This window comes from Heptranchias perlo, chromosome 2, assembly GCF_035084215.1.
Source record: "Heptranchias perlo isolate sHepPer1 chromosome 2, sHepPer1.hap1, whole genome shotgun sequence".
Lineage (NCBI taxonomy): Eukaryota > Metazoa > Chordata > Chondrichthyes > Hexanchiformes > Hexanchidae > Heptranchias > Heptranchias perlo.
In genome coordinates this window covers 157,612,695-157,626,776 of record NC_090326.1, presented here as the reverse complement: position 1 = coordinate 157,626,776, position 14,082 = coordinate 157,612,695, and the positions used below count along the sequence as shown (strand labels likewise).

At 45.0% G+C, this 14,082-nt stretch overlaps 1 protein-coding gene across 1 annotated transcript in view; it reads left to right on the top strand.

Moving 5' to 3' along the window:
- Positions 1-13,827, top strand: part of LOC137299362 (obscurin-like) — a 552,786-nt gene extending 538,959 nt beyond the window's left edge. Inside the window, exons 124-126 of the mRNA XM_067968057.1 lie at positions 1,820-1,969; positions 2,784-2,985; positions 13,568-13,827. Coding sequence (XP_067824158.1) covers positions 1,820-1,969; positions 2,784-2,961 — 328 coding nt within the window. The 3' untranslated portion in view covers positions 2,962-2,985; positions 13,568-13,827. The remainder of the gene's footprint in view (positions 1-1,819; positions 1,970-2,783; positions 2,986-13,567) is intronic.
- The last annotated feature ends 255 nt before the right edge of the window (positions 13,828-14,082 follow it).

The window sequence follows — 14,082 nt, the reverse complement described above, 5'->3', positions numbered from 1 at the left end:
ATGGAGAATAGTAACTTAGGAGAGGTACTGGACAGCTCCCACCATCTATGGGACAATCCCAATCAGTAAAAGGGGGGTAATTCAAGAGAAAAAAATTAAATTATGTCAGCATTGCACCTGGAAAATCCTACCTGCTAGTTGCCAGGGGCGCTTTACTTTACAGCTTTGTTAAAACTGATAAAGAAACCAACTCGCCACTTTGCACATATGTGTTTAAGTTTCCGACGCTCAACTTCATTGACTTTCTGTGCTTTTTTGCTGCATCTTTTCGTTGCTGATCCACTACAGAGGTTCCCTTTAATACTCTGTCTTCATCTGTATCAAAAGTGTGTTTTTATAGACTAGAATTAGTCTTCTCCAGTAAAGTTCAGATAATCATTTTCAGCGAGTGGAAGAGTTATTTAGAAGAGTTCAAAATAAATTTTGCTGATTAAAATCCGTTACTAGTCCCATCCTAAGTGCGAACCAGAAGGTGAGAATTCCTCTGGCCATTATGTGTAACGACAGCATAAATTTGCTTGTGCTGACTTCCTCTGTTCAGAACTTCGCATGAAATCGTACAGTTCTTTTAGAAGTATTGAGCAGATCAAACCTTCATAAACACATTTACAATATCACTACAAGTAGCAACCAGGGGAATTCTTTCAGAACTTGCCAGCGTTGCTTTGCCAGCAACGCCCAGATCCCATGAACGAATAATAAAAAAAGAATAACTTCCTACAGCATATGGGGAAACTCCATATTTCCCAAGATGCCAGTGAGTTTCAGACCTCAAGGGGAGGCACAGAGCAAAAAGCAGGTGGATTCCCCAATAAGGAATGTGGGACTAAAGGGCTAGTCATCTCAGGCAGTGGATGAAGACTACCTAACAGCTGTTCACAGAGCAGCACCTTGGGCAGCAGAATATTTGCTTGTCCTCTTGAGCAATGCATTGGGGAGGAGAAAAACAACGGGCCAGATTTTGCCGTAGCAGGGCATCTTAGGGCGGCTGCCGTTAATTAGACTTGCCCCTGCATCCTTCAGCTCAAAAATATTTTGCCCACTATATTGCTGAAAGAATGAGCTGATAATGGAGCAGCGAGGGAAACAGGGCATCTGGGACCTGAGTGAACAGGGCAACCAACAGAGTATCTCCTTAATCAATGAGATTTAAGGATTGGGAAATAAAGAGCGGAAGGACTGAGAGGAAGGGTGAATTAAAGGGAGTGAATTCAATGTCAAATCAGGTACAGAAACAGAAATAATGAGAGGGAAAGAAAAATTGGATTAAGAGAGAGTGAAAAAAGTGACACAACGGAAAAGTAAGATTTTTTTTTAATTTGACATTTTTAAAATCTCCTAAAACAATTCACAACCCAAAGGAATGAGGCTCCACACTTGTAACAGTTCATTTTCAGTGCCAGAGAGGTTGATTGGCAGTAATTAACACTTATCACGTCGTTAAAAGGTACTTACGCTTGTAATTACTAACTCTGAATATCAGCGGCGGGTTTAGTTCATATTGACCGCGCAAACACAGCAACTTCACGACATTCAATGTGTGTCAATGGTGAGGCAGGCAGCGAGATGCCATTTTCACAAAGCTAACGGTGGAACGGTGCAACCCGGACAGCAACTTTCGGACATTCGCATTTAACCCCGCATCTGCCCCTCGTCTGAAGTTGCTGTACCATATGCGCACAAATAACGGTGAGCGCCATGAGCCTCACTGTTATTTTGACAGCAAAATCTGGCCCAATGACAGAAAAAGGGAAACTCAAATTGAATTTACAGAAAGAAGAATCCTAACCGGAGACACTGTATTTCCATTATCTTGTAGGTTGAGTGGAGATTGTCCTTTTATGTCTGATAAAGATTGCGACAAAGAAAAGAATATAAGAAAAGGGAAAATCAAGTTAGGGAGATGCTACGCTGGCCTTTCACAAGGAGCAGTTTCATTTCTGAAGAATACGTTGTGCCATAATCCAGGGTGAGTGTTCCACTTCTCTTGATCTTGAGTCAATTCATAGCTGTGCAGCACCCATGTGGTTTTTATTTTACATATTTCAAACCTGCCTGACTCCACGGTTTGCTAAATTTGTATCTGCAGTTCTTTTTAAACTAAGATTGTTGTTGGGGGAAAACTGCAACTTATTTAAGAAGAAACAGTGAAACCTGTCTCAAAAGTTATCTTTTTAATGAAAAGGACTCAAATGCAGTAACTTTTATTCGATGAAATCGCAATCTCTCTTAAAAAATCAGTGGGGATATTAGAATTGTTGGTTCTAAAAATCAGAATGCTACGAACAAAGATCATCTCTCAGAATTAAAATTAGCCACTGATGGCTCAAAGATGATTCTCCGTTTCTGAGTTACAAAAACCGTTAAGATCTTTTGTTCAACCTAAGCTAATCTCAGCAGGGGCAGTGATAGAGGCACTGCAGTTTACCATAGTGTCCCTGACAACTACTTCCTCTGCTGGAAGTGCACATTTACGGAGACTGGTTGAAGACATTACCAGGTTCACCTGTGACGTCCTCCACAGTCGGGTAGTCTACCAGTAGTCCCGCACATGAATAATAGCCTCTCGGATAAGACGTTGGAAGATGGCCAGTGCCCTTGAAGCAATACCTGGAGTTAACACCTTCAGGAGAGCGTGAAAATTGCAGGAGTAAATTGGGAGAAAAGGAATCAAACACTTTTTGGACAATGAAGCCAAATGCATATTGGGGTGGCGGAGTTACTCTAACATTGATTGTCCCTCGTGCCATGATGCATAATTACATATATATTTTACATTGTAGGGGAAGGCCATGCGCCTCTGAATGCCGTTCGTTACCGTGGTTACAAGAGGAATCAAAAATGAAGCTAAGATGCTCAACCGTTTCCTTTCAAACAACAAAACTCAGGAATTACCTAAAACAACGTGAAAAACGGAGAATGCTTCTGAGTACAAAGCATGAGGTGCTGATAATCCAGTGACGAGGCAAAAATGAAGAAAAACAAGTAAAATATCTTAATAACGTCCCGGAATTTATTTCACCTTTTTTTCTTTTTAACTTCGAGTTGAATTTAGAGGAGCTGTGTCATCAAGGAATATTGGTTTGCAAGTCAGAAATTTGTATTTACACAAACTTAAGTCAACACACAATTAGACGATCATATCAGCAGTGTTACTGCTTAGAGAGCACACGGTCCAATAATTTGAGTGGTAAAAAAAATGAAATGTGCCCCAATTTATTCCAAAAATTGGACACTAACACCAACTATAGTGTTTGCACAAAAATTGTTATAAAGCGGTGAGCGGCGGGAGAGAGTGAGACCAGAGCGGGGATAAAAACAGCGCGGAGAGAGCGAGAGTCCAGTCGGTGAGCGGCGGGAGAGAGCGAGACCAGAGCGGGGATAAAAACAGCGCGGAGAGAGCGAGAGTCCAGTCGGTGAGCGGCGGGAGAGAGCGAGACCAGAGCGGGGATAAAAACAGCGCGGAGAGAGCGAGAGTCCAGTCGGTGAGCGGCGGGAGAGAGCGAGACCAGAGCGGGGATATAAAACAGCGCGGAGAGAGCGAGAGTCCAGTCGGTGAGCGGCGGGAAAGAGCGAGACCAGAGCGGGGATAAAAACAGCGCGGAGAGAGTGGGAGTTCAGTCGGTGAGTGGCGGGAGAGAGCGAGAGTCCAGTCGGTGAGCGGCGGGAGAGAGCGAGACCAGAGCGGGGATATAAATAGCGCGGAGAGAGCGAGAGTTCAGTCGGTGAGCGGCGGGAGAGAGCGAGACCAGAGCGGGGATAAAAACAGCGCGGAGAGAGCGAGAGTTCAGTCGGTGAGCGGCGGGAAAGAGCGAGACCAGAGCGGGGATAAAAACAGCGCGGAGAGAGCGAGAGTCCAGTCGGTGAGCGGCGGGAGAGAGCGAGAGTCCAGTCGGTGAGCGGCGGGAAAGAGCGAGACCAGAGCGGGGATAAAAACAGCGCGGAGAGAGCGAGAGTCCAGTCGGTGAGCGGCGGGAGAGAGCGAGACCAAAGCGGGGATATTAACAGCGCGGAGAGAGCGAGAGTTCAGTCGGTGAGCGGCGGGAGAGAGCGAGACCAGAGCGGGGATAAAAACAGCGCGGAGAGAGCGAGAGTCCAGTCGGTGAGCGGCGGGAGAGAGCGAGACCAGAGCGGGGATATAAAACAGCGCGGAGAGAGCGAGAGTCCAGTCGGTGAGCGGCGGGAGAGAGCGAGACCAGAGCGGGGATAAAAACAGCGCGGAGATAGCGAGAGTTCAGTCGGTGAGCGGCGGGAGAGAGCGAGAGTCCAGTCGGTGAGCGGCGGGAGAGAGCGAGACCAGAGCGGGGATAAAAACAGCGCGGAGAGAGCGGGAGTTCAGTCGGTGAGCAGCGGGAGAGAGCGAGACCAGAGCGGGGATATTAACAGCGCGGAGAGAGCGAGAGTTCAGTCGGTGAGCGGCGGGAGAGAGCGAGACCAGAGCGGGGATATAAACAGCGCGGAGAGAGCCGGAGTTCAGTTGGTGAGCGGCGGGAAAGAGCGAGACCAGAGCGGGGATATAAACAGCGCGGAGAGAGCCGGAGTTCAGTTGGTGAGCGGCGGGAAAGAGCGAGACCAGAGCGGGGATATAAACAGCGCGGAGAGAGCCGGAGTTCAGTCGGTGAGCGGCGGGAGAGAGCGAGACCAGAGCTTACTCTGATAGCGAGACTCTGAGACCAGCGGCAGAGTTCGAGGTGACGTCACCAGTCAGAAAGTGACGCGGCACAGGGGAGGCAGCTGATTGGTGAGTAGGTTCAGGTGAGTATTTCTACCATTTTACTGTAAGTAAAGTAATAAGAAAGGGAAGATCTGCAGGTTTTATAGCAGAAAGTGTTTTTTTTTAGTGAACCTAGGTCCCTAGTATAGTTAACATTTTCTAATTTCAACGTAATTTAAAAGGGGTAACTCAGCTAAGGCAAGTCATGGCAGCAGACCTCGCACCCGTGATATGCTCCTCCTGCAAGATGTGGGAAGTCATGGACACGACCAGTGTCCCTGCCGACCATGTGTGCGGGAAGTGTGTCCACCTGCAGCTACTGACCGATCGTATCTCGGAGCTGGAGCTGCGGGTGGACTCACTGTGGAGCATCCGCGATGCAGAGAAACTCGTGGATAGCACGTTTAGCGAGTTGGTCACACCGCAGGTAAAGGGTATACAGGCAGGCAGTGAATGGGTGACCACCAGGAAGAGTAAGAGGTGCAGGCAGGTAGTGCAGGGGTCCCCTGTGGCCATCCCCCTCTCAAACAGATATGCCACTTTGGATGCTGTTGGGGGGGATGACTTATCAGGGGAAGGCAGCAGCAGCCAACTTCCTGGCACCACAGGTAGCTCTGCTGCACAGGCTGGGAGGAAAAAGAGTGAAAGAGCTATAGTGATAGGGGACTCAATTGTAAGGGGAATAGACAGGCGTTTCTGCGGCCGCAACCGAGACTCCAGGATGGTGTGTTGCCTCCCTGGTGCAAGGATCAAGGACGTCTCGGAGCGGCTACAGAACATTTTGGAGGGGGAGGGCGAACAGCCAGCTGTCGTGGTGCACATAGGCACCAACGATATAGGTAAAAAAGGGGATGAGGTCCTAAAAGCAGAATATAGGGAGTTAGGAGGTAAATTAAAAAATAGGACCTCAAAGGTAGTAATCTCAGGATTGCTGCCAGTGCCACGTGCTAGTCAGAGTAGAAATAGGAGGATATTTCAAATGAATACGTGGCTAGAGGAATGGTGCAAGGGGGAGGGATTCAAATTCCTGGGACACTGGAAACGGTTCTGGGGGAGGTGGGACCAGTACAAACCGGACGGTCTGCACCTGGGCAGGGCCGGGACCGCTGTCCTAGGAGGAGTGTTTGCTAGTGCTGTTGGGGAGGGTTTAAACTAAAGTGGCAGGGGGTTGGGAACCTGAGCAGGGAGAGAGAGGAAAGCGTAACAGGAAGGGACAGAAGGTATGGAGTAATAGGTAAAGTGTTAAAAAAGGAAAAAGCAGGAACTAAGCGTCACAAAACAGATTTGAAAGTTCTTTATCTGAATGCACGTAGCATTCGTAACAAAATGGACGAGTTAACGGCACAAATAACTACGTATGGGTACGATCTTGTGGCCATTACAGAAACATGGCTGCAGGGTGACAATGACTGGGAATTAAATATGCCAGGGTATTTAACAATCAGGAAGGACAGGCAGGAAGGAAGGGGAGGTGGGGTGGCTATGTTAATAAAGGAAGGAATCACTGTAATACAGAGAAATGATATTGGGACAAAGCATCAAGATAATGAAACAGTTTGGGTGGAGATAAGGAATAATAAGGGAAAAAAAACATTAGTGGGCGTAGTATATAGGCCTCCTAATAGTTGCAACTCTGCTGGAAGAAGTATTAATCAGGAAATAGTTGGGGCATGTAATAAGGGAACAGCTATAATTATGGGGGATTTTAATTATCATATTAACTGGACAAATCAAATTGGGCAGAGCAGCCTTGAGGACGAGTTCATTGAGTGCATCAGGGATGGATTTCTTGAGCAGTATGTAACTGATCCTACTAGGGGGCAGGCAACCTTGGACCTTATGTTTCTTATGTTCTTATAATGTTTGCATTTGCTTATGTTATTGTAACCTCTCTCTCCCCGCCTCGCCTTCCCTTACAGAATATATATGAATGCTGACTCCTTTGCCGGGAGGCAGCACGTAAACAAACAAAGGGAAGGAAAGGGATGGAATCCTGGGGGATAGTAGAGGTGATCGTGCGGATGTGGAACGTCATTGCTGGAAATGTTTGTTATGTTGAGATATAGAAACTAGGTGCAGGAGTAGGCCATTCGGCCCTTCGAGCCTGCTGCAGCATTCAAAATGATCATGGCTGATCCTCTATCTCAATACCACGTTCCCGCTCTCTCCCCATACCCCTTGATGCCTTGTGTGTCTAGAAATCCATCTACCTCCTTCTTAAATATATTCAGTGACTTGGCCTCCACAGCCTTCTGTGGTAGAGAATTCCACAGGTTCACCACCCTCTGAGTGAAGAAATTTCTCCTCATCTCAGTCCTAAATGTCCTACCCCATATCCTGAGACTGTGACCCCTCATTCTGAACCCCTCCAGCTAGGGGAAACATTCTCCCTGCATCCAGTCTGTCTCGCCCTGTCAGAATTTTAGATGTTTCAATGAGATCCCCTCTCATTCTTCTAAACTCTAGTGAATACAGACCTAGTCGACCCAATCTCTCCTCATATGGCAGTCCAGCCATCCCAGGAATCAGTCTGGTGAACCTTCGCTGCACTCCCTCTATGGCAAGTATATCCTTTCTTAGGTAAGGAGATCAAAACTGCACACAATACTCCAGGTGTGGTCTCGCCAAGGCCCTGTATAACTGCAGTAAGACATCCTTGCTCCTGTACTCAAATCCTCTTGCAGTGAAGGCCAACATACCATTTGCCTTCCTAACTGCTTGCTGCACCTGCATGTTTGCTTTCAGTGACTGGTGTACAAGGACACCCATGTTCCTCTGTACATGAACATTTTCCAATCTATCACCATTTAAATAATACTCTGCCTTTCTGGTTTTTCCTTCTGAAGTGGATAACTTCACATTTATCCACGTTATACTGCATCTGCCATGTATTTGCCCACTTACTCAACTTGTCTAAATCGCCTTGAAGCCTCTTTGCATCCTCCTCACAACTCACGATCCCACCTAGTTTTGTGTCGTCAGCAAACTTGGAAATATTACATTTGGTTCCCTCATCCATATCATTGATATATATTGTGAATAGCTGGGGCCCAAGCACTGATCCCTGTGGTACCCCACTCGTCACTGCCTGCCACCCCGAAAAAGACCCATTTATTCTTACTCCCTGTTTCCTGTCTGTTAACCAATTTTCAATCCACGCCAGCATATTACCACCAATCCCACATGCTTTAATTTTGCACACTAACCTCTTATGTCGGACTTTATCAAAGGCCTTCTGAAAATCCAAATAAACCACATCCCAATTTACTCCTGCAATTTTCACGCTCTCCTGAAGGTGTTAACTCCAGGTATTGCTTCAAGGGCACTGGCCATTTTCCAACGTCTTATCCGAGAGGCTATTATTCATGTGCGGGACTGCTGGCAGACTACCTGACTGTGGAGGACGTCACAGGTGAACCTGGTAATGTCTTCAACCAGTCTCCGTAAATGTGCACTTCCAGCAGAGGAAGTAGTTGTCAGGGACACTATGGTAAACTGCAGTGCCTCTATCACTGCCCCTGCTGAGATTAGCTTAGGTTGAACAAATGATCTTAACGGTTTGTGTAACTCAGAAACGGAGAATCATCTTGAGCCATCAGTGGCTAATCCCGTTGATATTTTCTAAGTGTCCTGTTATCACATCCTTTATAATAGACTCTAGCATTTTCCCGACTACTAATGTTAGGCTAACCAGTCTGTAGTTCCCTGTTTTCTCTCCCTCCTTTTTTAAATAGTGAGGTTACATTTGCCACCCTCCAATCTGCAGGAACTGTTCCATAATCTATAGAATTTTGGAAGATAACAACTAATCATAGAATCATAGAAAATTTACGGCACAGAAGGAGGCCATTCGGCCCATCGTGTCCGCGCCACCCAGCCTAATCCCACTTTCCCGCATTTGGTCCGTAGCCCTGCAGGTCACAGCACTTCGGGTGCACATCCAGGTATTTTTTAAATGAGTTGAAGGTTTCTGCCTTTACCACCCTCTCAGGCAGTGAGTTCCAGACCCCCACCACCCTCTGAGTGAAAAAATGTTTCCTCATTTCCACCCTAATCCTTCTACCAATCACTTTAAATCTATGCCCCCTGGTTATTGACCCCTTCGCTAAGGGAAATAGGTCCTTCCTATCCACTCTATCTAGGCCCCTCATAATTTTGTATCCCTCAATCAAATCACCCCTCAGCCTCCTCTGTTGCAAGGAAAACAACCCCAGCCTATCCAATCTGTCATCATAGCTAAAATTCTCCAGTCCTAATGCATCCACTATTTCCATGGTTCCTCTTTTAGTACTCTGGGATGCAGATTATCAGGCCCAGGGGATTTATTGGCTTTCAGTCCCATTAATTTCTCCAGCACTATTTTCTTACTAATACTAATTTCCTTTTATTCCTCCTTCTCACTAGTCCCTTGGTTCCCTAGCATTTCTGGGAAGTTATTTATGTACTCTTCTGTGAAGAGAGAACCAAAGTATTTGTTTAATTGCTCTGCCATTTCCTTGTTCCCCATTATAAATTCTCCTGTTTCTGATTGTAAGGGACCTACATTTGTCTTCACTAATCTTTATCTTTTTATATACTTGTAGAAGCTTTTACAGTCCACTTTTATGTTCCTTGCAAGTTTACTCTCATACTCTATTTAGATGTAAGGAGTCGTACAACACCAGGTTATAGTCCAACAGCTTTATTTGAAATCACAAGCTTTCGGAGCTTTGCTCCTTCATCAGGTGATTTATTCTATTTAAAAACATAGAAAATAGGAGCAGGAGTAGGCCATTCGGCCCTTCGAGCCGGCTCCGCCATTCAATATGATCATGGCTGATCCTCTATCTCAATACCATATTCCTGCTCTCTCCCCATACCCTTGATGCCTTTTGTGTCTAGAAATCTATCTAGCTCCTTCTTAAATATATTCAGTGACTTGGCCTCCACAGCCTTCTGTGGTAGAATTCCACAGGTTCACCAGCTTCTGAGTGAAGAAATTTCTCCACATCTCAGTCCTAAATGTCTTACCCTGTATCCTGAGACTGTGACCCCTCGTTCCAGACCCCCAGCCAGGGGAAACATCCTCCCTGCATCCAGTCTGTCCAGCCCTGTCAGAATTTTATATGTTTCAATGAGTTCCCCTCTCATTCTTCTAAACTCGAGTGAATACAGGCTGAGTCGACCCAATCTCTCCTCATACAACAATCCTGCCATCCCAGGGATCAATCTGGTGAACCTTCACTGCACCCTCTATGGCAAGTATATCCTTTCTTAGGTAATACTAACATTTCCAACATACCATTTTTCCCCTCTTAATCAATCTCGGTCCTTTTTTGCTGAATTCTAAACTGCTCCCAATCCTCAGGCTTGCTACTTTTTCTGGCAACTTTATATGACTCCTCTTTGGTTCTAATACTGTCCTTAATTTCTTTTGTTAGCCATGGTTGGGCCGCTTTTCCTTTTGTGCTTTTGCGCCAGAAAGGAATGTATAATTGTTACAATTCATGCATTCGTTCCTTAAATGTTAGCCATTGCCTATCCACCTTCATGCCTTTTAATGAAGCTTCCCAATCTATCATAGCCAACTCACTCCTCATACCTTCGTAGTTTCCTTTGTTTAGATTTAGGACCCTAGTTTCCGATTGGACGACTTCACTTTCCATCTTAAATGAAGAATTCTATCATGTTATGATCACTCTTCCCTAAAGGACCCCGCACAACAAGATTATTCATTAACCCCTTCTCATTACACAATACCCAATCTAAGATAGCCTGTTCCCTGGTTGGCTCTTCGACGTACTGGTCTAAAAAACCATCTCGTACACACTCCAGGAATTCTTCCTCCACAGTATTATTGCTAATTTGGTTTGGCCAGTCTATAAGTAGATTAAAGTCACCCATGATTACTGTAGTACCCTTGTTACATGCATCTCTAATTTCCTGTTTGATCCCATCCCCTACATTACCACTACTGTTTGGAGGCCGATTGACAACTCCCACCAGTGTTCTCTGCCCCTTGGTGCTTCTTAACTCCACCCAGACTGATCCTACATCTTGATTTTCTGAGCCAATATCCTTTCTCACTATTGCTCTGATTTCATCCTTTACTAACAACGCCACCCCACCTCCTTTTCCTTTTTGTCTGTCCTCCCTAAATATCAAATACCCTTGGATATTCAGCTCCCAGCCTTGGTCACCCTGCAGCCATATCTATGTAATTGCAATTATATCATATCCGTTTAAATCTATTTGCGCTGTTAATTCATCTACCTTATTACAAATGCTTTGTGCATTCAGATACAGTGCCTTTAGATTTTTTTTAAACAAACATTTTTTTGTACTATGGCCCTATTTGTCTTATTACCATTTTTTCTCACCCGGATCCTATTCGTTCGTACGCTCTGTCCCTTCCTGACATAATCTGGTTATCCTTATCCCAATTACTTTCCTGCACTGCTTCCTTGTCTTTTCTCTTTTTAGTGTTCTAGATTTCTCTCCACCAGGACCCTCCCCCAATTTAGTTTAAAGCCCTATCTACCTCCCTAGTTATTCGATTCGCTAGAACTCTGGTCCCAGCATGGTTCAGGTGTAGTCTGTCCCAACGGAACAGCTCTCTCTTTCCCCAGTACTGGTGCCAGTGCCCCACGAATCAAAACCCACTTCTCCCACACCAATCTTTGAGCCACGCATTCATCTCCCTGATTCTATTGACCCTGTGCCAATTTGCTCGTGGCTTAGGTAATAATCCAGAGATGATTACCTTTGTGGTTCTGCTTTTTAATTTAGTCCCTAGCTGCTCAAACTCCCTCAGCAGAACCTTTTTCTTAGGTACCAACGACATAGGTAGGACTACGAGGACCACGACAAATGAATCCTCCCCCTCCCACTCCAAGTTCCTCTCCAGCCCGGAGGAGATGTCCTTAACCCTGGCACCGGATAGGCAACACAACCTTCGGGACTCATGCTCCTGGCTGCAGGGAACAGTGTCTATCCCCCTAACTATACTGTTGCCTACTACAACCACCTTCCTTTTTACTCCCCCCACTTGAGCGACTTCCTGTACCACGGTGCCGTGGGCTTGTCCTCCCCGCAGTCCCCACACTTGTCCACAAGGGTTGCAAGAACCTCGAATCTATTGGACAAGCGCAGGGACTACGGCTTCTGCAATACTACTTCCTGGATCCCCATACCTGCCTCACTCGCAGTCACACCCTCCCTTCCCTGACCATGTGTCAATTCTAAAGTATTTAATCTAAGGGGTGTGGCTGCCTCCTGGAGCAAAAGGTCCAGGTAGCTTTCTCCATCCCTGATGTCTCGCAATGTCCACAGCTCGGACTCCAGCACCTCAACTCGAAGCCATAGTTCCTCGAGCCGTAGACACTTACTACAGATGTTGTCGCCCTGGACAAAAATGTCCACAAGCTCCCACATATTGCAGCAGCAACACATCCCCTGTTTCTCCCATTATTTTATTTAATTAATTAATTTGGTGTTAATCAAATTATTTACCTCGTTTAATTAGATTAAATTAAGTTTAGTTTTTAAAATTTAGTTATATGCTACATGTTAACTTCAGTCACTACTAATCACTTACCTGCCTCACCTGTGACATTACACTGCAGTTTTCTCTTGTTGCAGGTCTGCTGCTTTTATCCCCATTCTCGGTCTTCTGCTGCTCAGGCCCGCCGCTGCTCTGCGGAAAAAGTTAGAAAAAGCAAGGCAAAGCAGCACCTCCTTCCCCACTTCACTGAACTCCCACACTTACCAAACTCTCAAGTTGCTCACTCTGTGCCCGCTGCACTCAGTGCCAGTTGCACTCACAGGCCCCTGTATTTCTACTGTTTGTGACTCAAATGAGTCAGCCCTGCTCTGCTACTGTTTCAGGAACCAGTTTAAACTAACTAACCAATTAACTAATTACAGCAACTCTCCAATAGGAGAACTTGCTTGTTTGTCTCTGCTTAAGCCTGACAGAAACTTAAAAACTTAAAGTTTAAAATTGAACTTAAACAGTTGATCTTACTTAAAAGCTAATAGCAATTAATACTAAATTTTAAAAGACATTACCCGTACAAAAGAGATTAACCCTTAAAATTCCCACACTTACCAAACTCTCAAGAGACAGGTGGATGTATAGCCTTGAAAGCGCAGTAACTCGGAGGTGGACCACAGAACCACCTTCTTGAGGGCAACTAGGGATGGGCGATAAATTCCAGCCTCACCAGCGATGCTCATTTCCCGAGAATGAATACATTTTTAAAAAAACTAAATAATTACACTCATTGCATAACAGTTTTCATCGTCCAAAGATGTACCAGTTGTGTTTAGAAGCACTGGGCGTACCACTGTGTTTTTGCAGTGTCTGTAGATTCTCTTCTTTGTCAGCTTGCTACTTTCAACCCTGCTCTGTGGAGATGTACAAAGGGCTACCCTCCATACATTTGACACACAGGCCAGCAGCAACTGTAGATGGAACTGTCAAATTGCTTCCATTGTGGGCAGATGAATATGGCCCTGGTTATCAGTTCCCCAGTACTTCTAATGCATTTGACTAGAGGTAACCTTAATAGATTTATTTTCATCTCAATATACACTAGTGATTACAATGGCCTTTTGTAGGACTAAAACAGTATTTTAAAAGCTGCAACTACAGATTGCATTGCTTGCACTGGTATGTCTGGACAATCAAAAGCTACGTTTAAGTGTACAGAAACATTTCCACTCTATGTAACTAATTGAAAAACTCTTTGAGGCCTGCAGTAGGATTTCTGCATTTGTAGTGCAATCTCACAATTTTAGTATGGCGAGAGGCTACCGTAATTGTGCTTTTTTTTTGATTCTATGTATTCCTCTTTTTTGCTTGTTTTACAGAGATCGGCTTTTCAAGGTCCAGGATCTAACTCCTGAACTTTCTGGAAATAAAATTTGCAAGCGGAGATGCTTTTGTGGATATCTGTACTACCACGATCCAGACATCTTTGTATAGAACGGCATCCAAAGGAGCAGTCAATTTATGAGCGTCTCAAACTAAATAAGAATATTTTTAATACAAGCCGTTAACCTGCATGCAATCTCAATATTATAAGTGTGAAAGTGTTTTATTCTTTTATTAAAGTTTTGCTGTTCAAAAAGGAATCAGTTTAATATCACCATCAATTTAAAATCACTTGTGAAAGCTGCATGTGGGTTATTACAAGAGATATTTGTGTGATCAGCAAAAGAACCAGAGGAAACATTTTTTTACACTGAGTTACGACGCTCTGGAATGCACTGCCTGAAAGGGTGGTGGAAACAGATTCAATAGTAACTTTCAAAGAGGAATTGGATATATACTTGAAGGGGAAAAAATTTACAGGGTTATGAGGAGAGAGTAGAGGAGAAAAATG